Here is a 26,865-nt window from a genome sequence, read left to right as displayed (position 1 = left end):
TAACATATGACATAGCTAAAACACAAAAGCGTGAAATTAAGACTTTACAAAAATATTCACATATTGAATTAAATGAAATATTTTGTAAAAATAAGCTTAGTAAAAATAAACGAAATCAAAATTATTTTCTATTTAATTCTTAATAAACACAAAAATTCACAAGACGAATTGCAAAATTACCAAAACTGAAGTAATTGGCAATGCCCCGACACTGACCAAACACATTTATAAATTCGGCAGTTCTTGTGTTAACTGTTAAAGTCATAAATTATGCTACCAATGTATAAAGTGTCCCATTTCAAAGTGGATTCAAATCATTTTCAATACTAAAAAAATCAGATCTTAATATTTATCTTACCGCCTTACATTCACGATTTATTTTGATAATTATCTATTCCACCGGTATATAAGCTTCTATGGCGCAATCGGTTACCGCGTTCGACTGTTAATCGAAAGGTTGCTGGTTCAAGTCCAGCTAGGAGCGGTTATTTTGACATTCTAGTATTATGAATTTTGACATTTTTAAAAGTTAACTTGGCAATATTTTGTGCTGGTATTTTAGTTGGGGATTTTACACGACAGGTCTTCGAGATATAATTCATACAAATGTAATTCATACAAAATGTAAGGTAAATAGAACGTAAAATACTCCATGTCAGGGAATCGAACCCTGGTCACCCGCGTGACAGGCGGGTATACTCACCACTATACTAACACGGAGATGTAGAAGGCGAAATTTGACCAATACTGTAGTCAATATCAAATATCGGGTGATCCATAACTCCACCAGGGACCTGTTTATTTTGCCCATTCATTTTTCTGTCAGATAGGCACTGATTGGACTTCTGAAAGAGGTAATAGAGCTGCTGCTGAGCACATTTCACTGGTTAAATCAAATGCATTGTGTACAGAATCTGCAACCGAATTGACTCTTAAAAGTCCAAAGCTTGAACTCATGCAGGAACTGCGTGAAAATCATGTGATTGACCCAGTGGCGTAACAAAGGGCCCCGCTGACCCCGCTGTGGGGGGGGGGGGGGGGGGGGGGCGCCGTTGTTTGAATTTGGGACAATTTCGAAAACTTAACTAAAGTACTAGCAAAACTGCGCGTTTTGCTCTAGATACACACTTTTTTAAAGATTTTACCAGCGTATCCTCTAAAATTGCCTAATTTTGTTCAATTTAAGGGAGGGGCACCAAAAGGGGAGGGGCGCCAACAGGGGGCGCCTTTTCGGCGGGTTGCCAACAGGCAACGTTACGCCACTGTATCCACCCTGTCAACAGCTGCAGGATTTAGTCAGCTTCAAGTGATATTGGCTGACCAATACATTATTATTGATTAGTTGCCCGGTACTTAGCTGCATGCTAACGAGTCAGCAGATCTGTTAGATAAAGTATGCAATCAGCACATGAAACCCTGCAATAAATTGCTTATTACATGAATTATTTGAGTAAAGACAATTTTTTGAGAAAAGACAATTTTATTATTTATCACCAATTCAATACATAATCAATAAATATATATCCGAATAAATTTGATTTAAAATTAGATGATACAATTATGCTAGCAGCTAGCGCGCTTGTATTTGATAAATATTCACGCTGTTAAAAATGGGTCTTACCACACCGCCACTCACATTAGCACAGTTGGTGAACGGACCCAGGCGTTTCTAAAGCAAATGATGTGGTTATCCAAGCTCAGCATAACATGATTTCCACTTTGAGACCAAGAAGATGCTGATAGCACAAAAACTGATAGAGATATTATACGTCTATTTGTTAAAAGGCGTCAAGAGGTTGCCACACTGATAACTTGGTCCCTTTTTTTGGCACACTTTATATCACTGTCTCTTGATACTGTGTTTCCAAAATCCAGCACAACTTCAATGTACAGTTGCTGACGTATCATGTAGTGTTGCACCATTTCTCTTAAAGATTGTAAAGATTCAAAGTTTTCTTGTAAAATGTCGTTATATATTCAAGTTTGTCATAGAAGTACCCAGTATCACTTAACATTGAAAAACAGTTGTTTGGATATAGCTTCTTTTAGTTGGGCTGTGAGGACCCACTAATAGAACATAAAATCTTTCCTACAGGAAATAGTTATCCAAAAGTTTTTAAAAGCTTAACGTTGAATACATTTCAGGATGCACAGATATGCTAAAAAGGAAGAGATTGCTAACCTTGGAGGCCAGGAACTACTTTGTGGTGCCTTTAATTCTTACCTGTCACTCCCAACATTTCCCTGCTCCCTATTCTTTGATAAGAAGTGTCTCAGCTTTCTTGAGTTATCTCGCTACGAAAAGATACACTATGACAAGATCTACCAGCCAATTTACAAATGCACCGTCTGTGATGTAATCCCCACTAAATCAGTATTATCATCAAAGAATTTTAATGAAACATGTCAATTAGTGGATCTGGCATCATTTTATCAATCAACAATTTACTTCAGCTACATTTTCATATCAGTTCTGAATCAGTATTTGCCAAGAAAACTTGCAGTCTGGAATGAGGTAATGATATTTTTCCAACGTCTTAGACAATGTAACGGATTCTCTGAATATCTCTGTTGGATTGACTTATACAAAGGTCCTTCAAAAGAATCACAACAAGATGTAAGGCTGAAATATTTTAGGCCTAACCAAATAAATCACATATCATGTATACCATATTCTGGGGCTTCGAAAAAACTTATGGAGTCTCTTGTAAAGAATATTGCCTCTTATTGGTATCCCAGGTTAAATTCTTACTCAGTGAAAAATGAATCTGGTGTGAGTGATTGGGACCATGTAGAATTAAGAACTATTTCAAGACAGTTCTTGGAAAATTGCTCTGTTGAAGAATTGAGGAACACTTTAATCAATATTGTTAGCTATGAAGACTTGTCTGGTCATGTTTTTCAAAATTTCTTGTTGATAAATAAGCTTTTTCAGCAATGTAAATATCTCACTTTCATTAAAGCATGCTTTCCATTCTATGATGGGTTCTCTCATGACACAGTTGATTGCTTATGGGCAAACCGTTGTGCATGGAAAGTCATCAGTGATTACCTTGTGTCTGGAAGTAAAAACTATGTTTATATCCCATCAAATCTACTGGAGCAAATCAAGAAGTCTTCCAATCCTCCTTATGACGACTTGTTTGATGGAGCAGTAGAATATGCTATATTCACACTTGTTCCTTGCTTGCATAGGTATTTGAACAACTATTTAGATGTTTTTGAAAACATTCCTGAGGAGTCATTTTCTCAACTTCAACCTGAGGAAAACCCTGTTCGCGAGGACATTATTGATGTTATCGATCTAGATGACGAAATTATTGAATGTGAAGCAGTATCTAATCCTATTTCTAAAAATGTTCCTAAAGAAAATGCAGTAGTTACCAAAGATCCGCAAGAAGAAAAATCATCTGCAACAAATTCAGAAAATCTTCTCTCATCAATTCTTAGAAGCAGAAGTGAGTATGAACGATTTAAAACTTTTCTTGGGTCACTTGTTTCTAATTCTGACGATCTTGTCATCTCGAACTCGGACCAATCTGTCAATCCTTTGGTGGATTTGGATTGCTACATTGACATTGAAAAGTTCAAATTAGCCAAAGGAAAGATATCAGCTAGAGATGAATTGGCAGCATCTATAAAGCAATTGTATTTGACCAAAAAGTATTTCTTTGGGCCTTCATCTCCTGCTCCAAGGAATATTCAAATCAAGGTCCTTGGAGGGTCAGGCCACAAAATGCCTGCTCGACCACCCTCACCTGTTGTTCTTGAAGTCCAGAAGTATGTGCTCCTAAGATTAAACAGTAAATGGATTAAGCAGTATAAGTCAACTGAAGAATTTCAAAGAAGGCAGGATCGAGGTGGAAGTGCATTAGCTCGCAGAAAAGTCAATGACAATGCACAAAGTTTTGTTTTTGTCGACTCAAAAGCCAGAGCGAATGCACATGACATGCTTCAATTGCGAAGAACCTTGATTGATCACTCAAAATGTGAACCCTTGAAACGTTTTGCAAAAGCCAAAAATGATAGGCTCCTAAGAGACATTGAATTTTGGGTAGAAGTGCAGAGGTATAAAGATATGCATCACCGACACTCTTCAACTTCTCTCATTCGAAAGAAAATTGACACAATCATAGACTGTTTTCTAGATTCCACGGTATTTCCAAAAGTTCAGGTTAGTGTTCCAAACGACATAGCTCACAAAATAACTGAAAGTCGATATGATCTTGGGCCTTATATTTTCCGACAAGCTCAAACGATTGTGACGAAAGTGTTGTGCAATCTGTGGAACGAATTTAATGCTTGGTGCGCAAAGTGCGACCACCAGCCGTTACCAATAGCCTTCAACAAATTGGAAATTGAAGCTCAGCAGAAAAAGCTTGTAAAACAGATGCTGAAACAAAAACAGAGGGAAGAAGAAAAAGAGAGAGCATTTCTAGATGCAAACACCAGCAACAGGTTGGTATGATTCATTGATTGGACCGAATTTAAATACCCCGGAGAATATTGTAGTCTCACTTAGAATTGATTGAAAACATGAAAAGTTTAAAAATATTCATTCACTCTGAGACTGTGATCTTATTTCAATTTTTAGCAATAAAACTGTTTATTCTCCCAGAACTAAGAAGCTGAGTAGACTGTCCTCTGTGGCTTCGTCAGTTACAACATCTGATACAATCCGACCAGCAGTGGAGAAGATTGAAGAGTTTGTTCCTACGCTGCACTGGAAATTCTCAGACTCTCAGGAACCAGAGGTTGGAGAAAAGGAGAAAAGGAAGCAGTACTTGTTGAAGGACATCCTGGATAAGGTAAGTTTCTGTATCTCATGATATCATGAATAATTGCATATAAAATGATCTGGTATTCAGTAACACACCTTGGTATTCAAATAGGGTATTCACTCAAAAACAAACAAGGTATTCACCCGAAAACATTATAATTATATTGCAAATATAAGTGAGGCTACACAAACTTTATCTAATGTAAATAAAAATGAATACAAAATCCAAACAGCATCTTACTATATATAAAGCGAGACGATTATATATTATATGGATCCGTACCATTTTACTGACACCACGGCATCAACTTTAACGCAACTTTCCGCAAAAGCCGTAATAGATATACAACTGAAACTTTTTTGACTGGGTCAAATGCTTTAATGGCCTCCAATTCAGCATTTAAAAAAAAAATAAGAGAGGCTTGGCCAAGATAGCCCACGAGAGGATAGCATTGAGATGCTCTGCCTACCTCTGGGGTGTGGCAACCCTGGGGGAAAGTTGCCGGTGAAATCAGAGTGAATGGTGGAGTATGGTGTAAGAAGTGATACTGATATGAGTCAAAATGATACGCTTAAATGCCAGCTGGGTTTGGAGAAGTAAAACGAGACGAGACAGCATTTGAGATAATACTTTAAGTCACCCCGGTCTGATCCAGCTCTTCCGGCACAATTAAGCGTTTGGTGCGGTTTGCGAAATTGACAACCGTGGTGATGTGTTGGTTGTCGAATATGTCATTGACAGAGAGGTAGTAGTCCTGGAAATATTGACCTCTAATTTGGGCAATAGCCGGACACTGTCCAAGGAAGTGTGAGACAGTTTCCTCTCCGTCGCCACACATAGGACAAGCACTGGTGTTTGATTTGCAAATGGTGTGAAGGTGTTTGTTTAAACCGCGGTGACCCGTGATGAGGTGAACTGCAGTTCTGTAATCTTGTCTGTTGTTGCTGAGTGTAGTGTTGAGGTTTTTGATGATTTTGGCGTGCTTGTGGCCGAGTGTCAGTTTGGTGTGTCTGGGACCGTCAGTTAACCAAGTTTCCTGATTCAGTATGTTGACTTTGTTGTCGATTTGACGCTTGATGTAGGATTGTGGAATTGGACACTTCAAAGTGGATTCACTGATTGTACCAAGCTTGGCCAGCTCATCTGCTTTTTCGTTCCCCCATAATCCGATGTGTGCTGCAATCTATCGTATCTCTAGCGTGTTGTTGGATCCGAGTGCATTAAGAGAGTCGTAACAGTCTCTTGTAGTTCTACTACGCGTTGAAAGCGCAGAGATAGCTTGTATAGATGAGAGACTGTCAGACCATATGATGATATGTGTGTTGGTATGACAGGTATAGGTAGAGAGATATTTGCAAGCTTCAATGATGGCGGTGAGCTCTGTTTGGTAAACAGTACAATAATCAGGGAGCTTGAATGATCTTTCTTCAAGGGTGGTGTTATTGTTGTCAGTTGTGATGATATAGCCAGCCCCGCATCCTGAGTCTGTGAGTGACCCGTCAGTGTAGCAGGTGATCGTTTCACTGGTAATGTTGTCAATGGTGTTTTGAAGTGAATTTCTATATTCAGTGTTATCGGTTCCAGGAGTTGTGACGGTGAAGTGCCGTCCCAGCATCATGGTTGGTGTTGTTAGGTCTCTCGTTGCTCTAGGTGGGATAATGAGATCTGCCGTGAATTGTTTGTTGATAGTGGTATGATTTTTGATAGTTCCCTTCCTGAAGGCGATAGATTCAAGAGTGAGCCTGCCGTAAGCTTGTAGCCTGGCTGCACCCTTTGCTGCTTCGCCTTGCAGGAACAGTATGATGTCAGAAGTGTTGGCATGGCACCAGACATCATTCTGAGTGCCAATGCCTGAACACGTTTGAGTTTTTTCGCGTTGTAGTCCGTTTGAGTGGCCCTGATCCATATACTACAGCAGTAGGATAGGATTGGACGGATGACAGCAGTGTACATCCATTTGCATGTTTTGGGGCTCATACCCCATGTGGGGCCGACAGCTCTTCGACATTGCATGAGGGATGCCGTGGCTTTTTTGGTGGTGTTGATGATTTGTTCATTGAAGTTGAGTATGCTGTCCAAGGTCACACCTAGAAATTTAGCAGACTTGGACAGACCTATAATGTTGTTGCCAACTGTTATAGGTCTTAGAGTCCACTTACTATTCCAGGTAAACATGACTATCTGAGTTTTAAGGGCGGTAATAGATAGCTCTTTGGTTCTGCACCAATTTTCTATCGTTTTTATAGTTTTGCATGTTCGGTCCCAGATGATGTCTAAATCATCCCCTTCCGCTAGAGACAACAGATCATCCGCAAAGGCTTGCAGGTAACCCGGGATGTCTTTTGCGGTAAAGGTAAGGAGATCGTCGACTACCAGGTTCCAGAGAAAAGGAGAGAGAATGCCTCCTTGGGGGCAACCTCGCCTGATCCGTACCCTTCTCGACTTATCCTTATGATTTAGTGTGATGAATCGATTGGTTACCATGTTGATGATCCACTGTGCTGTAGCCAAGTCCACTTTCGTAGCCTTGACTGCTTCAGAGATAGCCTTGAACGAGACATTGTCGAAGGCGCCCTCTATATCTAGAAAGACACCTAGGACATATATCCTTTCTTGGCTATTCTGCGCTCAATGGTGTGAGTAACTTTATGAAGTGCCGCTTCTGTGGAGCAGCCCTTCTTAAAGCCGAATTGTCGTTTGTTGATATCATTAGCTATGTTGAGGTCATGTTGCATATGCCATAAGATCACTTTCTCCTGCAACTTTCAGCATGAAAGCATAAAATATTGGCCAAGGAATAGGAGTTTTAGAGCCCAAAATTTGGACCCCCAAGTGGTGTCAAAAACGCGAATTAAATAGGTAATAATTATTTTAGTCTCTTGAGTCTTGACACCATTTTAGGGTTATACAGGTTCCTGCTAGTAGTTATAATAAGACGGAAGGGTGATTTGTAAATGACTCCTGGAATTAAAACATAAACTTCTTTTTACATATTCTCTCTACACCCTCTTCTTCAAACTCAGATCTAAAGATCCACATCTGCCCAAATGTTGTTAGTTCACCACAAACAGAACCTCCAATCCATGACATGTGCTCCTTTTCAGCGGGGCTTTGATCAATAACATTAAACTCGTAGTCTAAAACCCCCAATAGTTCTAATTGTAATCGTTTTGCAAAACCTTGCATTCTCGTAGTTCCTCCCATTGGGAGAACATTTTCTATTATTTCCTTGTGGCCATCTGGATCTACCTTGTGCAAAGAATTGTATATCATCTCATGACATCCCGGAGATTTAATGCCAAAGTAATGAGGGGAGAAGAGGAATTCAGATGCTCGTTTTGTTTCGTTTCCTACAGAAACCTTTGATTCGTCTGGCAGGACAAAGTCAGTCATTTCATACTCTGGAATCATGGTAGGCCCATTTTCAGCAACTTGACACAACTGTTTTTTAACAGCCGTCATTGCTACACTATCCAGCCCTGCTAGTTTTGGATTAAGTTTCTTCAGCAACTCATCAAGCTGTAAACCAGAAATTGGAGATGTTATAACTGAAGGACATCCTGTTAGTGGGTATCCCTCATATACCGGAACTACAGTTGTCATTGTGTGTCCAACATCAAGACATAAACCAGACGACCTGCCAGTGGAATATAATCCCAATGTCGACTCAGATAAGGTCAAGAAACCTGAAATGATTGGGTTTCATAACATAGTTCTTGAGTTAAAGTTAAGCATCTTCAAAAGTTTGCTAACTTAACTAGTCCTGCATTACCAAAATTTAAGAATGTTCACTTGTTCATATGTATTGAAGTTTTCTCAATATTAAAAACGGGGGGGGGGGGGGGGGGGGGGGGGGGGGTAACTAACCATATTAAAGTATATAAAAGTATAAACCTGCCCCTAAATCGGGAAAAAACCTAATAAACAACTTTAATACCACCTTAATAATACCAAGAAATCCGTGTGTGTGTGTGTGTGTGTGTGTTTGAAATTTCCGAACGGTTATACAAAAAAAACGGTAAGAGTTACGGGACTGGTTTTTTTCGGTAAAGTGCGGACAAAAATCTGATGAAGCCCATAAGCAAATTTTTTTAAAATCGGCCGGTGGTAGGTGGTTTAATTGACGGTTTTGTACCACAAATGTTGCATAAAATAGTTTGAGCAGAACGGCAAGAGTTACGGGGCTTGCTCTCTATATCTCATTACTGTATAATATGCATTTAAGTAGCGTCATAATTGCGTTAGCCCTGGAAGATTCGCTGTAATGTAATACCATAAGCTTATTAGGGGAGGGGGACTGTTAGTGTTTGGGGTCTGTTTGGACTGCAGAGAGAGAGAGAGAGAGAGTTCATACGACAATGTTATGTGTTATGCGTGTTTTCAAATATAATAGGCGGGTGTGGTGCGGAGTTAACAAGTGTTAATTTCTATAACGATTTAAATAAAAATAGAAAGCGGTTCAAGACGGGAGTGATGAGGTGTAATACTCGGTGTTCAGACCTTATGATCATGGAATGTGGTGCCTCATGGCTAATAATGACTTAATTATCCACAAGAAATAACTGATTATGAGATTATTGTTTAAGAAACTATTGGGTCACCTAATGCGGATTTTGACTCAGCGGGTAATTACTCCTACCCTTTTTAACTGCGGCAGTGAAATCCCGGCCGAAGGCCGGGTTACACTAGTACTTTAATATACCCAAAATTAGTCGAGCTATATTCTTCGTTTAGATTTGCAAGATAAGCCTGTTTTTGGACTAGTACATGAATTTACATCCAGTTTGGTCAAAAATGGTTATAAGCTTTAAACCATAAGCCCATGTTTGGGCATACGCACAAAATTTGAAAGCTTTCGACCAAAATTCGATCAAATTTCAATATTTTTGAATGAGACTAACTTTATGTGAAAGATATAGCTCAATATCTGTAGAATTATAGTGGATACTAAGTAAAAAGACCTCCATGAACAAAATTGCACATATTAAAGTATATCCCCGCCCCTAAATCAGGAAAAACCTACATTTTAATATTCATTTTAATGTACTTTAATATGGTCAGCCCCCCCCCCAAAAACGTTTGTTTTATTATTGAGAAAAAATGAAAAAGATGCTCACCTGGAAAGGTGAACTTTCAAAAACAATTTCACAAAGAGACATTTTATCTTCCATAGACATTGAGGCTGGATTCGACATCAATAGGAACTTGTCCTCAGGCTGAACGCCTAAGTCTTCAACTGTCATTTTGATGATTTCGTCTATTCGTTCCTTGTCTACTAGCTTTGCTTTGAACACTGGAGCCTGTATTACAGAGTTAACTCATTTTTTGGCGCAAGGAAATAAAATTGGCCATTTTAATTATTACAAGCAGTGATCGATTTTTACCTAATATTAATTTCTGAGTGCTCAAAAAATAAAGGTATGATTTTCAACAACATTAACTTTAGAAAGGAGTAAACAAAGATTTATCCACTGTAATATTTGTAAAACTCATTAATATTACAGTATATATTATAAAACTCATTAACCTGGCCATTATTTGTGTCATCTTTTGTTGCAGTTGCCAATTTAGAGAACTTCGGTATGTCATCCCCAGACATTCCATAACTCAAATGATACGACCCCACATCCAACACCACTGCTACATTCTCCTCGTCTGAGTCTGAAGCCATTCTCTGGTCTTGATTAGATTTATTAGATTTCAACAAGCTAATCAGCATAAAATATCAGTATTATAACGAAATATGATGTGAAAACAAAACAAAAAGACGTTGATCATGTTAAATTGTGCTTATTTATATCGCTGAAGCCTGTCCATTTAACCCGCTACAAATGCTCTTCAATTGGAATGAAATCATTTCATGCTCTATTTGGGCAGATTGGAAAGCTGTCTGAAGTTGAGGCACATTATATAGTCTCTATTATATACGGCGAATAGGTGACTGGTGATGTAAAATGTAAAATACATGATAAAATCAAAGAGCAACAATAATACATACAAGGAGAAGGTATCTGGTTTTATTGCTTTATAATTCAGAAAATCAGCAACTTGTCATACATACCCCGCACATTGCACAAGTAAAGAGATGACATAAGATGAAACTTTAAATTATGTCTGACTCTTTCTCGTTACACTCATTTACAGGTCTTAATAACTTAAAATTGTACTCAATTAGCCCATATATTTGTTTACATTTTGCTTCCCACACATTTTGTTTCTGTTCGAAGCAAAGACCAATTATTGTTCTACAAATGGTCTATTATCTGCCATTTTTAACAAATTTACAACAACATGATATTACGTAATATCTATGTCGCGGGTATGGTAAACATTCTGTTCATGATTAACGGGAAATATACTCTAAAAGAGTAAGACAGATAGCAAGAAGCAAAGTATTTGGCATAAGAACTATGTACACACACTACAAACATTGTATTGTAGTACTGCTCTACTTGTACTGTAGTGCTAATTTGCTAGAGTAATTTTACAGTGCTGACATTACTTATATAGTCTGGCTCGTCAGTCGTTGTGGGCCGCTGTTTTTGTGTTTGGTTGAATAATTCTATCAGTTGAAGTCAGCAGTTTCCTTGTTAGCAGTTTCCTTGTCGGCAGTTTCCTTGTTAGCAGTTTCCTTGTTAGCAGTTTCCTTGTTAGCAGTTTCCTTGTCAGCAGTTTCCTTGTTAGCAGTTTCCTTGTTAGCAATTTCCTTGTTAGCAGTTTCCTTGTTAGCAGTTTCCTTGTCGGCAGTTTCCTTGTTAGCAGTTTCCTTGTTAGCAGTTTCCTTGTTAGCAGTTTCCTTGTTAGCAGTTTCCTTGTCGGCAGTTCCTTGTTAGCAGTTTCCTTGTTAGCAGTTTCCTTGTTAGCAGTTTCCTTGTTAGCAGTTTCCTTGTTAGCAGTTTCCCTGTCGGCAGTTTCCTTGTTAGCAGTTTCCTTGTTAGCAGTTTCCTTGTTAGCAGTTTCCTTGTCGGCAGTTTCCTTGTTAGCAGTTTCCTTGTTAGCAGTTTCCTTGTTAGCAGTTTCCTTGTTAGCAGTTTCCTTGTTAGCAGTTTCCTTGTTAGCAGTTTCCTTGTTAGCAGTTTCCTTGTTAGCAGTTTCCTTGTTAGCAGTTTCCTTGTTAGCAGTTTCCTTGTTAGCAGTTTCCTTGTTAGCAGTTTCCTTGTTAGCAGTTTCCTTGTTAGCAGTTTCCTTGTTAGCAGTGGTTTTGTCCGAGAATTACTGTTTGTAACCTGTAACGTGATACCTATATAAGGAATGGTTTATAATCTTAACCACTTTGTCCGATTTTATTCGTTTAAAGTACAAAAAACAGAAATACAACTACCCCAATCAATTAGCTGCAATGTACTGTGAAATAAACCTCGAAGGGTTTAAATTGTTGTTCATAGCTTAGTCTGGTGACAGACACAGACTCAAATTTATAACTAGCTAGCATGAAAACGTTGGTGCTCTACATTTTTGATTGTCTCAATATTTTTACCAGGTGAAGGTCAGTGTTAATGGGTGAGCCAGGTAAAACTGACGTATTCCTCACTCACGACTGGGGAAAAGATGAGCTGGGTCGTTCAAATCATGATAGGGTAGCTGTTGTGAACGAAGCGTTGAAGGAACTAGGCTATAAAACTTGGTTTGATAGTGACCGTATGACTGGAGATATCATGCATCAGATGGCATCCGGTATAGATAACACGAAAATAATTCTTGTGTTCGTGACTCAGCGATACGCTCTGAAAGTTGGTGGCTCGAACGAAAAAGACAACTGTAAACTTGAATTTCAGTATGCTGCAAGAGTTAAAGGAAAAGCTCTTATGGTTCCCATTATAATGGAAGACCGAATGAAGAGACCTGGTGAATGGATCGGCCCTATAGGGCTAATTCTCGGTGGAGAATTAGCCGTGAGGATGTCATATGAGTTCAGTGACAGTGAAAAGTTCAATGCTGGAATTACCGAGCTTAAATCAAATATTGATAGTAGGTTGGAGAAACTTCATTCAACATGTTCCAGCGAGACAGGGGCTGATTCTCCATCTCCCGAACTTCCTGTTGCTCTCTGGGATGGAGTATCAAATGAACCGTCTAGTGAACACTCTGCTGCTCCTGTTGCTGGACCTCCTGCTGCTCACATTTCTACACCTTTTGGCTCCATCGAATTGTCGGTTCCATTTACTGCTGCAAATCCTAGTCCATCACCGATTAGGTTTTCTAAGGAATTTTGGGAAGGTGGTAGCAAGTTGATGGATGGATTTTGGTGAGGAGGGAAAAGCCCTGGGAATTATTTATTTGAAACCTTAAAGTTTATCATAAAAAGATGGGATGGTGAGGATGAGTCGGCATTTTTGGCGGCAACATTTGGTTCTTTATTCCACCGTAGAACAGCAAATTTGGACAAGAATTGTGTCCTGTATAGTTATAAAGGGGGGGGTGTCACGTCCGTCTATGTCCGCTTGTCTCATAGAATCCAAAAAGGACAGGACATAGGCGGACATAGGCGGACATAGACGGACATAGGCGGACATAGGCGGACATAGACGGACATAGGCGGACATAGGCGGACATAGGCGGACATTAATGGACACCTAAATTGCTAAATAAAATGTTCAATTTTTGCTGTTATAGGGGGATCATGTTTTTTGTCCGTTCGGTACCCTATATTTTCAAAACGGACAAAAAATAGAGCGGACAAAAATGGACAAAAACGGACAAAATGGAAATAACATTTAGATGCTTCCTCCTCCTACTCTTCCTCCTCCTCCCCCTGGGTCTTCCTGATCTTCCTCAGTCCTCTTCCTCCTCCCCTCCTCAGTCCTCCTCCTACTCCTCCTCCTCGTCCTCAGTCCTCCTCATCAGTCCTCAACAGTCCTCCTCCTCCCCAGTCCTCCTCCTCCAGCCTCCTCCTGAGTCCTCCTCCTGGGTCCTCCTCCTGGGTCCTCCTCCTCCTCTTCATCCTCCTCCTCTTCCTACTCAGTCCTCAGTCCTCCTCCTCATCCTTCTCCTCAGTCCTCCATCCTCCTCCTCAGTCCTCCCCCAGTCCCCCTCCTCCTCCTCCTATTCAGTCCTCCTCCTCCTCCTCCTTCTCAGTCCTCCTCAGTCCTCCTCCTCCTCCTCCTCCTCTTCCCTCTCAGTCATCCTCCTCAGCCATCCTCCTCAGTCCTCCTCAGTCCTCCTCCTCAGTCCTCCTCCTCCTGGGTCCTCCTCCTCCTCTTCATCCTCCTCCTCCTCCTCTTCCTCCTCGGTCCTCAGTCCTCCTCCTCCTGGGTCCTCCTCCTTATCCTTCTAATTCTCATCAGTCCTTCTCCTCCCCAGTCCTCTCCCAGTCCCCCTCCTTCTCCTCCTCCTATTCAGTCCTCCTCCTCCTCCTCCTCCTCCTCAGTTCTCCTCAGTTCTCCTCAGTCCTCCTTCTCATTTCTCCTAAGTCCTCTTCCTGAGTCCTCCTCCTGAGTCCTCCTCCTCTTCCTTCTGAGTCCTCCTCCTGAGTCCTCCTCCTCCCTCTTAGTCATCCTCCTCAGTCATCCTCCTCAGCCATCCTCCTCAGTCATCCTCCTCAGCCATCCTCCCCAGCCATCCTCCTCAGCCATCCTCCTCAGAACTCCTCAGTCCTCCTCCTTCTCATATTGGAACAAACTCCCCTCGGATGTCAAGAATTGTGGGACTGTGTTAAGTTTTAAAATAAGATTAGAGGCTTTCAAAAAAGAGACTATTTTAAACGGATCTGTAAATGATAGTCATTTTTGGTATGTTTCAGACAAAGTATTAGGAAAGATCGAGGGATTAAATTATGCTACTTATAATAAAGAGAAGCACATATCTTGTGTGTAATCCTCATGTTGCTAAAAACCGCTTTATCAACTTATATAGTAGTGGAAAGTATGTAAATTAGATTCATTGGTTGTTTAGGCCAATAGATTTAAGATAATTTTAAAACTTTAGTAGATATATTTTTGATGATGTGTGATGATGTTTGTGTCATTATATTTTGATTTGATTTGATTTTATTCTCAGTCATCGTCAGTCCTCCTCCTCAGTCCTCCTCAGTCCTCCTCCTCCTCCTGGGTCCTCCTCCTCCTCCTCCTCCTCCTGGGTCCTCCTGGGTCTTCCTGATCCTCCCCAGTCCTCTTCCTCCTCCCCTCCTCAGTCCTCCTCCTACTCTTCCTCCTCGTCCTCAGTCCTCCTCATCAGTCCTCAACAGTTCTCCTCCTCCCCAGTCCTCCTCCTCCTCCTGGGGCCTTTTCCTGGGTCCTCCTCCTGGGTCCTCCTCCTCCTCAGTCCTCTTCCTCCTCTTCCTCCTCCTCCTCCCTCTCAGTCATCCTCCTCAGCCATCCTCCTCAGCCATCCTCCTCAGTCCTCCTCAGTCCTCCTCCTGAGTCCTCCTCCTCCTGAGTCATCCTCCTCAGTTCTCCTCCTCCTCCTCCTAGGTCCTCCTTCTGGGTCCTCCTCCTCCTCCTCCTGGGTCTTCCTGATCCTTCTCCTCCCTCTCAGTCATCCTCCTCAGTCATCCTCCGCAGTCATCCTCCTCAGCCATCCTCTTCAGCCATCCTCCTCAGCCATCCTTCTCAGCCATCCTCCTCAGTACTCTTCAGTACTCTTCAGTCCTCAAAATGTTTGTCCGCTAATGTCCACCAATGTCCGCTAATGTCCATCCAAGTCCGCCAATGTCCGTCCGGGTCCGCCAATGTCCGTCCGAGTCCGCCAATGTCCGTCCAAGTCCGCCAATGTCCGTCCGAGTCCGCCAATGTCCGTCCGTGTCCGCCAATGTCCCAAAAAACACGTCCGTTGTCTCATAGAATCCAAAAAGGACAGGACATAGGCGGACATAGACGGACATGACACCCCCCCCTATAAAATACTTAAATAGCATGTTATTATTACTGATATTATACATTACCCCTAGTAAAATCTTAGGGGGGCGCCAAATCGTCGTTTGAATGTGGGACAATTTTGAAAAAGTTAACTGAGGTACTAGCAAAACTGCACGTTTTGCTCTAGAAACACACTTTTTTAGAGATTTTACCGGCGTATCCTCTGAAATCACCTACTTTGTTCAATTTTAGGGAGGGGCGCCAAAAGGGGAGGGGCGCCAACAGGGGGGCGCTTTTTCGGCGGGGGGGGGGGGGGGGGGGGGGGGGAGCGCCAACTGGCAAAGTTACGCCACTGAGTAAAAGAGCTGAATTGGAGATCACAGCAAAAGACAACAAAAGACAACAAAGATTAATTTAATTACTAAAAAAGGTATCAGATTCTACTATGAAATATCTCAACGCAAAGCGACGAGTGTACAGAATGTAATAACGCTCCTCAACAAATAGCTTCCTAATCCTATACGCTTATCATTAGTACACTTGATCGCAATATTGTGATATACTACTAGCTCTCTGACTATTGTTTCGTAGCGGCCTCCAAATTAAGTGTCCTTAATTAAATTTATTGTCTTACTCTCTCATTTTTCACTATTTTCTGTCCAAAAATGCTCTCCAACAAATATGAAATAATAAGGTAGAGATAATCATTAGAAAATGTGCACTGAAAGAGTAAGAAAGAAAGCAATGTATTCAGCATCAAACCGATGCAGCAAACTGACTAATTACACCAGGTTGTACTTGTGTCATATTGTTAGTTTCAATGTGATAATGTACGCGTGTTATTTACCTTTCGTGTTGATGTATATCCGCCCAGCTAAATACTATCGGCTGTTTTCCTTAGTGCATTCTTTCATTCTTAAAGACGGGGGTGTTTTGATTTGATGTTTGCTGTTCCCGGCTGTTACTTTGAGAGTTCAGACACTCGATAGAAAGTGCTGTACATGTTAGTTTTATTCAAATAATACTTGCGATTTTACTATCTTATAATCTTACTAGAAGACCATTTTTAATTATTGGTTGTAATATGTATTTTTGATCGCTGATCTGATCCACTACAGGTGAAGGTCAGTGTTAATGGGTAAGCCAGGTAAAACTGACGTATTTCTTACTCACGACTGGGGTGAAGATGAACTGGGTCGTTCAAATCATGATAGGGTAGCTGTTGTGAACGAAGCGTTGAAGGAACTAGGCTATAAAACTTGGTTTGATAGTGACCGTATGACTGGAGATATCTTGAATAAGATGGCATCCGGTATAGATAACACTAAAATTATTCTTGTGTTTGTGACTCAGCGATATGCTCTGAAAGTTGAGGGAGACAACGGAGCGGACAACTGTAAACTTGAATTCCAACACGCGGCAAGGATGAAGACAAAGAAACTCATGGTTCCCATCATTATGGAGAACAGAATGAAGAGTCCTAGTGCGTGGAAAGGTCCTGTGGGAGTCATCCTCGGTGGAGAATTAGCCGTAAGGATGTCATATGAGTTCAGTGACTGTGAGAGGTTCAAGGCTGGCATAGCAGAATTGAAGCAGGAGATTGATGTCCGCTTGCGTAGTTTGGAAGCAGCGGTTCCTGACATCCCAGCAGCTTCTATCACAGCTCCAGTTGCAATACCAGCACCAGCTCCAGCTGCTACACCAACCAAAGCAAAAGTTGTAGAAACTACTAACTATACTGAGATTTACTATGCACTCTTACATGGCGCCGGAGAGAATCTGAAGATTAAGAAAATTGATGGTCATGGTGCTGGAAAGTACCTCTATCTTAGGAAAAACCATCAGATTGACCTTACCAACGACAAAGACAAAGCAAACAATTGGGCTGTCAAGCCAAAACGGCAGTATGGCAAACTTGGATTTTCCTTGATGTTGTTCAAGCGTCTTGATGGACAAAAGTCATCACCATCTCTTATTGTGGATGAGAATTCAAGTTGTGTCATGTTAAACAATGGAAGCTATGAAAGCGAAGAAGGAGATTTCTGGGCCATCATACCCAAGAGAGAAGACAATAAAGAGAGTGGAAATTTTAAAACATTCCAGATAGTAAACATGAAGAGTAGTGGACCCCTCCTTGCTGATTGGAGCAAAAGAGGCAGCTACAAGATCAGGTGCTCCGAAACAGGAATAGGATCAACCACTCTGAAGCGGGAGAAAGTGAAAGATTCACTCTGGGAGTTTGAAGGTTCAATGCTGTTAAAAGCTTTTCAAGGACAAAAAGAGTTCAGCAATATCTATGACCAGAGTATCTTGAACGAAAAATCACTCCTTATCACCAACCTGAGGAGTAGAAATGACTATCTTGGTCATGATAACAAGACTGGTAAAGTGTTCCTATCTAACAGAGTGAACAGTTCGTGGGGTTTGTCCCCCTGGCAAGAAAAAAGTAAATCCTGTGTCATAATAACACCAGGCACTGCAAAGTTTCAACTGGCTGTAGATACAGACGGAGAGTCAGTGATACTAAGTGAGGGGGTTATGAGCGATGCTGGATTTCAGGATAATAAGTGGGGACTTGTTCCTGTTGAGGTGAGGGAAGGAGGACGTGGTGTTTATATCATCAGGAAGTGTATGGGAACTAACGCTGGAGCTAAGCTAGCGGTGGAGAACAGCTCTGGTAAAATAGTCTGCACTAACAGTAAGGATTCGGGTTACTCCTTCAAATGGATGTTTAGCGTATGAGACTCGTCTCTCATTCTTTATTTTGTGGACTTGGAGAGTATCAAGATTCTTGAACAGCAATGACAATTAAATTGGAATGATAATATTTTTCACGTAAACATTACAATTTTTTACTGTGTACTCTTATTGTTTTAATAATGCTTCACCTAAAAATTAAAATTAAAAAAAAATAAAAGTTTTCTACAGCCATTAAAATTGATTGATTGAAAGACCCGAAGGCCGCCCATAGGGGCTTTTGAGCAGTATACACAATTCATTTTAAACAAAATAAATCCCTGGAAATGAAACGACCTGCACCTACTTACAATTAAAGCCAGACCCGCCTTGCAAGGACTTTCAGTCCTGCGAGCTCAACGGATCATGGCTGACCTAAATATGGTATTATGACTTGACCTAAATATACCTTACAAGACATATTTATGTCGGCCTAATTTGCGACGACCGAAATTTTGGCGGTCCGAAAATATGGCGAAATTGAACAAAAACCGTCAAATTTCGGACGTCACAGAAAATAAGGGTATTTTTCATCATTTTTTGTGACAGTAAGCAGTAAGGAAATTTCTGAAATTCGGTAAAATCATGTTCAAACTTAGTCTGTATTAAGACTGTAAGACTTTCATGTTAGCACATATATGTATTTCAATGCAAATTTAAACTGTGTTGCTTGACATTCAATTCGTCATTGGTGTGGTGATAATTTGTCCCAAGATGCCAGAATTTATTTATTTATTTTACTTGATATTACTTTTTAGAAACAAAATAAAGCAGTGAAGGCACAGTCATTGAAATAAGCTAAAAGATAATGCGACGGATTCTATTACGACGACCGAAATTTTGGCGGTCCGAAAATATGGCGAAATTTTCGGAAAACCGCCACATTTCGTACGTTATAAATATGTCTTGTAAGGTAATAAAAAATCTATCTTCTACCTGAATCTCAACACAATATCCTGCATCGTAAAAAAACTTGTTAAAAACGGTTTATAGAATACATCGGCCACAACTAACACTAAATACATACTATGTAAAACAAACTACACTGTATCGGTATGTAGATAAAGAATGTGAACATTGTATTGTAACTTTGATCTCAAGTCTTTAGCTGAGTAGGTTAGTTTTTTATAGTGGTTTATATCTTTAGTCTAGTTACTTTAGCATGTATATTGTCTTGTATTAGTGATTATGTGACTAACTTTAAATTATTTTAGAAGTGTCATGATAAGGGGACTGTCGTGCACGTAAAGGATTCTTAACCTTACTTTCCAGTCAGAAGTCTGGAAGTCATGACCTTCTGATCAAAACTATGCCTTTTATTGCGTTATAACATATAAAAGTTCATAAATTCTGATAACAAGTCAGTGTACTTGTAGATAAGGCTTTAGCTCTCACTAACACAATTAACTTTGTTGTCTCTGATAACATAACGCTTGCTACAATTTTCCTGCTTTATTAGTTCCTTCATCTGTTTAAAAAGTCCACTGTGTAGCCTTCTCTGCTCCTTTTGTCTTATCAAGATAAACTGACTTAAAATCTTTATTTGTTTTAAGTTTGTGTGCGTTCCTTAGTATAATATCCACATCTTTGTAACTGAACTTTGATTGGTCGTGTTTTTTTCAGGTACTTTCTTCCCAATCCTGCATATCTCATCCGTGTCAGGAAAGTTACAGCCGGCCTCACCAAAAACTGACTTGAAAAAGTTGTAATACTTCCTCTCACTCCCCTTCTTCCGTCTCCTTCACTCCGTAGATAATCAAGTTTCTCGATTTTTCTTCTTCCTTATTCACTGATCGTATGGCTACTTTCGCAGTTTTTGCTGTAAGCTGATTGTTCTGGGATCTGTTCTTCTTGACGAAATCTGCCCATCTTTTAATTTCACTTTTTACAGTTTTCTTCACCGAGTCGATCTAATCCTGCTGTCTGATTATCAGCTGCTTTTGCATGTCTATCTGTTCTCAGTTTTGTTTTCATCTGATCTATCTTGCTGGCTGCAGACTTGCATATAGGTTGCTGCCGACTTGCATAATAGGTTCAGATTGCGGTCCATTAAATTCACTATCCTGCTGAGGAAATTTACAAGCGGACCCTTAAGCAGTTTTTGTAGAACACCCTGGTTGATATCAGAGGAGGATGAGACATTCACGGCTTTCATGAGCTTTCCAATCTCCGAGATTGCATATCCTTTTCCACTTTGTGTAGTAAGTCCACAGAGAAATCCATCAAGTTAGCGTGGCGTGTAACACTTGCAGATAACGACTGCTGATAAAAAGCTATGTATCTTAATCTACGACTGTACGAACAAATTCTGGATGAGACGAAATTACAATTGTCCGTTGTTCAGTGAGTACGAACAAACCACGCGGCACAAAACTACTAAACCTTGAAATTGGGATTATTCTCTGCTGTGATGTTCTTTGCTTTCAGTTGGTGGATTAGAAGATGAACTAGTTTCGGGTCAGGGTCGACTGATAAGGAAACCTTGTCAGTATGGTAACAAGGATGGTGTAGTTCAGTAAATCGGCTAGATAGGAATGGGAGAAGAAATTTGTGTTTACTGTTTTTATTCCCTGCTCTACCCTGTAAAGTGATAGGGAAAATAAGTTAAAAGGAAGTTAATCAGTATGTCAGGAGCCGCTGCTTCCAAACTATGTAACCGGACATCAATCTCCTGCTTCAATTCTGCTATATATATACCAGCCTTGAACCTCTCACAGTCACTGAACTCATAAGTCATCCTTACGGCTAATTCTCCACCGAGAATTATCCCTATAGGGCCGATCCATTCACCAGGTCTCTTCATTCGGTCTTCCATTATAATGGGAACCATAAGAGCTTTTCCTTTAACTCTTGCAGCATACTGAAATTCAAGTTTACAGTTGTCTTTTTCGTTCGAGCCACCAACTTTCTGAGCGTATCGCTGAGTCACGAACACAAGAATTATTTTGGTGTTATCCATACCGGATGCCATCTGATGCATGATATCTCCAGTCATACGGTCACTATCAAACCAAGTTTTATAGCCCAGTTCCTTCAACGCCTTGTTTACAACAGCTACCCTATCATGATTTGAACGACCCAGTTCATCTTTTCTCCAGTCGTGAGTGAGAAATACGTCAGTTTTTTAATTAAGGAAGGAATGAGTCTTTCATCATTTTGTTCACCGACCTATGTAAACAACAAGCTGACACTTTGCCTTCTGCCGAGCAATGATCCCATGTAGGATTTCCTTTGCACTGATTGGCCAGCCGTATTACCTTAAACCCACCATATTTACTACACAGTATATACACCCAATTCTTTGATAGGAAGTAGTTCTTTATACTATTACAACTCTATTGAAACGTTATTATCTTGCTCTCATACTTATTTATCCTAACCCAACTTTTACCAAGATCTCCTTGTGTCTTATTTTTCAAGTACCATACATTTTACTTCGGTCACAGTCCAAATATAATATTAATATGCTTCGCTAAGTATATTAAATGAAAATCGAATTTAAATTACATTATTTTTCTACTGTCATTCCCTTTATAATGCTTCAGCTATCAATTAAATTGTTTAGAGAATGTAACCTTTTCTACAACCATTGAATGATTGTCTAATTAATACAAAAATGCAAATATAATTGGAATTTCATTTTCTTCTAGAACTTACTCATGGATGAGTTACGAATTCCTATTTGCGACCAGCCAGAATCTCCGTCTGATGATAACACTCAACAACCTTTTCCTGGCAGTTTGTATAAATTTCATCGTCTCAAGGGAAGTAACCAGAGTAATGTTATGATCAAGAAAATGGATGGCCATGGAGCTGGACAATACCTTCATCTCCAGGAAAACAAACAACTTGATCTTACAAACTGCACGAATAACAAGAACATAACTCTGCTAAATTGGTCTGTGAAGACAAAACGGCAATATGGAAAACTTGGTTTCTCTATAATGTTGTATGACTGCTTTGACAAGGATGACTCTTATTTATCCTTAGTGGTGCACAAGGAGTCCAATCTTGTGATTCTTCAAAACGGATCTTATCAGGAGGATACTGACAATTTCTGGCACATTGTTCCTATTAGAAAAAGAGGGGACCAAAACTGGCAAAACACAAATTTTACCACATTCCAGATCGTAGATATGAAGACTAATAAACCTCTTGTTGCAAGGTGGTGTGCCGAGGTGGGGTCTTACTTTATTGAATGTGGCGAAGTAAGGAGAATAGGCCACACTGTCTGCCACGAGTGGGGACTTTCTGACAGAGAGGCTAATACTTTGTGGGGGTTTGAAAATGGTGTTTCTTTGAATACTTTAACCAACCCTGGTCAGAAAATCTTCTCAAAACTTCATGTACAAAGCATGCACGGGAGGTACTCTCTGGGAATTCTGGGATGTACCGACCTTTTAGAAATGTACCTCAGTCGTGACGACGGAGATGTTTTGCTAGATTATTACGGAAGGAACACCACATGGTTGGTGCAACCTTGGAAAGAGAGAGGTAAATCTGGTGTTCAGTTCAGTATCTGGTTAGATGTTTGTAGGTTTCATCTGGCTGTAGATACAGATGGAGAGTCAGTGATACTGAGTGATACTATGAGCGATACTGAATTTCAGGATAATAAGTGGGGACTTGTTCCTGTTGAGGTGAGAGAGGGAGGACGTGGTGTTTATATCATCAGGAAGTGTATGGGAACTAACGCTGGATCTAAGCTAGCGGTGGAGAACAGTTCTGGTAAAATAGTCTGCACTAACAGTAAGGATTCTAGATATTCCTGTCATTGGATTTTTGATATACACACATAATCACGCCTTGAAGTGAAATCAAATTAGCATTAGGGACAATGTGAAGTCAGATATACGTGTTATAGAATATAGATACATTCGGTATATTGATTACTCGGTTTATTTCTTATCTTTTATATCCTAAATTGGTTTGGTTTTTATTTGTAAATGATTGATCCAGTAATAAGAATTAAAATAAACAGTGTTTATGGTCGAGAAATTGTATTAAAATCAAAGAATACAGATATCATTATAGAATTTGAATAAAATCTGATCAAGTTAAAAATCAAATTACTCAAATAATTGATTAACAATCTTGAGTTTAATCCATAGAAATCCAGTCCATCCATGGGTGAAATATAAGCTCTCCAGGTGTCATCCTATCATCTTGATCAATAGTAAGTATATCATGTAGAAACTCCTTGCTCTCCTGATCTAGTCGAGGGTTGATAAACTTGAGATGTTGATGTTCTGCTACTTCTTGCTTGGTTGAGAAAGGACAGTCACCGTTCAGGAGGACGTACGCCAGACACCCAATACTCCAAGTCATGGCGGGGAGAGCGGAGTAGAGCCCACATTTGAAGTGCTCTGGTGGTAGATATACCTCCGTTCCTTGATATGAGGTATAGGGAGTATCAGGAATCCTGGAAGCTGAACCGAAGTCAATCAGTTTTATCCGGTGAGTAAGAGGATTGTAGAGGATGTTTTCATCCTTGATGTCCCTGTGGTCGATCCCAATTGAAATGTGGTAGGTGCAGGTATCCAGGAGCTGGGTCAGGACTTCACGGGCATTCTCCACAGACAGGGCTCCGTTCTGAGAGATGTGGTCAAATAGGTCAGTAAAGTCTGGTAGGTACTCCATCACAATAATCCAGCAACTCTGCTCGAAGTAGATCTCGTGAAGGCTGATCAGGTTAGGGTGGTCCAGGGTCTCCGACAACAGTATCTCGTCTGGTATCATCGCTGATCTGTCTTCACACCAGGTCTTCCTCTTGCATTTGGAGTCGTTGATAATCTTAGCAGCGTGGAGAGTACCATCAGAGATCCGCTTGACCAGCCACACAGCTCCAAAGCCACCTTCTCCAAGAAGTCTGATTGCTTGGTAAGAGTCGGTGAAGGTTGGATAATGGATAGTCCAGTTTAGTAAAGTTCATCATTAGTGGAGATCAGTAGAAATAAATGAGAGTGAAATGTTCGATATGGGAGTGAGACATGGGGTGGTATTTATAGTTAGCTTGACAGGGCTGAGCATGATGAGAGTCATGCTCACTTGGAATCTGATCACGAACCGTGTGACAAGATCTGATGATTGGATCTTCACATGCGCTGATCGGGCAGCTGATTGATTAGATACCGCAAATATTTACTACAGCGGTTGAGGTGATCAGGTAACACGTGCTCTAAAACCTGTCTTCCCACGTGAGATATTTTCACGTGATGTGATCTACATTCTACAGGATCATGTGATTTGATCTACAGGATAATAATAAACGTAACGTGAAATCATCAAAAAATCTTATCCCTGGGACTTGAAATTAAATCCCAATTTTAGGTCAGAAAACTGAGTTAAGTTACTATCATTGTGAAATTTTGTTAAATAGGGGCAAGTTTAACAAAGAGTTTATCATCCCAAATGTATCAACCATCTATATATATAATACATCTATATATATAATACATCATATATATAAACCATTATATATATATAATACAATATAGTGAAGAAACAGCTCTAAAACCTAATATTTCAGGGTATGTTTAAAGACGACACAGCGTTCAGAGCTTATCTTACTGAGAAGATAACACCTAAAAAACTGATATCAAGTAGTCAAGTGTTCTATAACCCAATCGCACCGTGAGTTCCTTTATTTAACGATATTTTGTAAATTATAGGAACTAATTATACTTTTATTTTGTAGCAAACTTGGAACTGTTTATTTGAAGGTAGTTTTCTTGGACTAATATAAGCAGTTAAGTGGGCCAATGTAGGAATTTATAATAACATTTTATTTCTTATAATTATGATATTTTTATATCATATATTATTAATGATCGTCATATTTCAGGAAAAACTCCAAAAGTAGTCGAAGTACTAAAAACAGTTTTGATTCTTCCACCAGCAGGTGACCCTATATAGTATATATAGTATATACATTGTATAAATTATTTTACAGTCTGCTTATGATTTTAATGAAATGATTACAAACTCTTCAGTACAAAATTTAAAATTAAACAACTTCTGATATGAGTCACTGTCAGGTAAATTCTATTTATACATACTAGAATTCTATTGTTATCTGTGAGATTGTTTGTTTATCTCCCTTCTTTCAGTAAGTCGTGTAGGAGCGTAAACAGATCCCAGAGTAGAGCCAACTTCGATAGAACACGGCTAGTAAGCATCAGTGAGAGACTGGCTGTTCCCTCTCGGAACCTGAACCGGAGACAGGCTGTCAGTCTTAGCAGGAAACCGCTGGAGTCTGCGGAGTCTTCTTCTAATCAATCATTTGTTTCTTATACCAAGTGAACATACCGTTTTGAAACTGTTTTTCTGTTGGAGGAAGTATAAATCTGATTCTTAAAGATCTTTAATCAAGGGATGGATTAGTACATGTTTTTATTTTATATTAATAAACTGTACATAACTTTGAAATACACCGGGTAGCCCCTGTAGAGTTGTAGATATTGAACTGTAAATACCTGTACATTTATCTTGATTACTATGTACATGTATTAAGCTGTTACCATGGTTACCACATTTTAGGGGCAGCTGGCAGCTGGGCAGCAGCTGTCGACTTAAATTTATCATTAGTAGTTACTTTTAACGCTCGTAAGCTGATTATTGGTTGTTTAATATCATTTTGGTGGGTTTATCATTTATTTAAATTAGTGGAAGTACATTGGTGAAGATATAGGTTTATTTTTGATGTGGTGTGTAACCCTACTACGAAGTATTATTCAACTTAACGTTAGAGTGAACTTTATGTTTATAATCCGCATCTTCACAAGGACGAGGTGGCCGAGTGGTTAAGGCGATGGACTGCTAATCCATTGGGCAATGCCCGCGTGGGTTCGAATCCCATCCTCGTCGAATTTTGACAATGGTGGCAATGCTATGAACCAAAAGTAATTTTGTCTTTAATAGAACAAAGTTGTACAGAGTTCAGTTTTTAATTGGATCTTTCCTTACTTTTGAGGTTCTTCTTCGCTTAAAAGTTTCAATTGATGAACTTTTATAAACAAACTTCGAGATGTTTTGAGTTTAAGATTTAAGAATTTGGACTTCTATTGCATTAAATGATTATGAAGTAATAGTTTAATTATACCTGAGTTAATTCCCTGCTGTTCGTGATGTCCAATCCGCCAGCTGTAGTAACTGATCCCTCCAAGGGTTACCACTTGCTATGATATTTGATTGATCAATGTCGTGGTTCGTAATCATGCATCCTAATATTTGATTTGAGTAATACACATGTTGTAATGGTCCAGGAATGTAATGAAATCAGGGAACAGTGAGAGTTTGTTACGTTGCTATGGTTACCAAGGTGAGATTTGATTTATTACTCCCACTTTCTTGGGTCTTCTTTTGTAAATGATGCTAAATTTTCGCCGATGTATATGACGGGAGATATGAAAAATGTTGAGGCTTAGACTGCACGAATAATTTAATTGATTAGTATATCCCAAATTATTGGTTTGAATAACGCTCAACCCCGGATCAAATTACTTACTGCACTCTACCACCAAAATACGGGGGGAAATTATTCTGAAGCTACTTGC

The 26,865-nt window shown here is 39.8% G+C and overlaps 1 protein-coding gene, 1 long non-coding RNA gene and 3 other non-coding genes across 5 annotated transcripts; 3 read left to right on the top strand and 2 right to left on the bottom strand.

The window, feature by feature from the left end:
* Positions 1 to 410: 410 nt before the first annotated feature.
* On the top strand, positions 411 to 484 carry Trnan-guu (transfer RNA asparagine (anticodon GUU)). The gene has a single exon. It is a non-coding gene; the product is annotated as a tRNA-Asn (tRNA).
* A 164-nt stretch (positions 485 to 648) lies between these two features.
* Positions 649 to 720, bottom strand: Trnad-guc (transfer RNA aspartic acid (anticodon GUC)). The gene has a single exon. It is a non-coding gene; the product is annotated as a tRNA-Asp (tRNA).
* A 1,419-nt stretch (positions 721 to 2,139) lies between these two features.
* LOC134820954 (regulator of G-protein signaling 22-like) lies at positions 2,140 to 26,770 on the top strand. The gene is made up of 5 exons (XM_063831624.1): positions 2,140 to 4,458; positions 4,619 to 4,808; positions 24,840 to 24,943; positions 25,155 to 25,211; positions 25,420 to 26,770. Exons 1-5 carry the CDS (start codon positions 2,147 to 2,149, stop codon positions 25,610 to 25,612), a joined length of 2,856 nt encoding a protein of 951 aa, XP_063687694.1. The 5' UTR covers positions 2,140 to 2,146; the 3' UTR covers positions 25,613 to 26,770.
* Positions 7,709 to 10,457, bottom strand: LOC134820955 (uncharacterized). Its single transcript, XR_010160953.1, has 3 exons — positions 10,309 to 10,457; positions 9,899 to 10,081; positions 7,709 to 8,467 (listed from the first exon to the last, which is right to left on the bottom strand). It is a non-coding gene; the product is annotated as an uncharacterized LOC134820955 (long non-coding RNA).
* Positions 26,095 to 26,176, top strand: Trnas-gcu (transfer RNA serine (anticodon GCU)). The gene has a single exon. It is a non-coding gene; the product is annotated as a tRNA-Ser (tRNA).
* Positions 26,771 to 26,865: the final 95 nt, after the last annotated feature.

Source organism: Bolinopsis microptera, chromosome 9 (assembly GCF_026151205.1).
Source record: "Bolinopsis microptera isolate Bmic1 chromosome 9, MBARI_Bmic_1.0, whole genome shotgun sequence".
Classification (NCBI taxonomy): Eukaryota; Metazoa; Ctenophora; class Tentaculata; order Lobata; family Bolinopsidae; genus Bolinopsis; species Bolinopsis microptera.
Note: the sequence above shows the minus strand (reverse complement) of the source record. Positions and strands in the feature narration are given on the sequence as shown.

Bases quoted from the DNA above. Each gene is read 5' to 3' on its own strand.
- LOC134820954 (XM_063831624.1), top strand. From the start codon at position 2,147: ATGCACAGATATGCTAAAAAGGAAGAGATTGCTAACCTTGGAGGCCAG. The intron at 4,459-4,618 runs GTTGGTATGATT...TTATTCTCCCAG, and splicing joins GATGCAAACACCAGCAACAG to AACTAAGAAGCTGAGTAGAC. The intron at 25,212-25,419 runs GTGACCCTATAT...CCCTTCTTTCAG, and splicing joins TTTGATTCTTCCACCAGCAG to TAAGTCGTGTAGGAGCGTAA.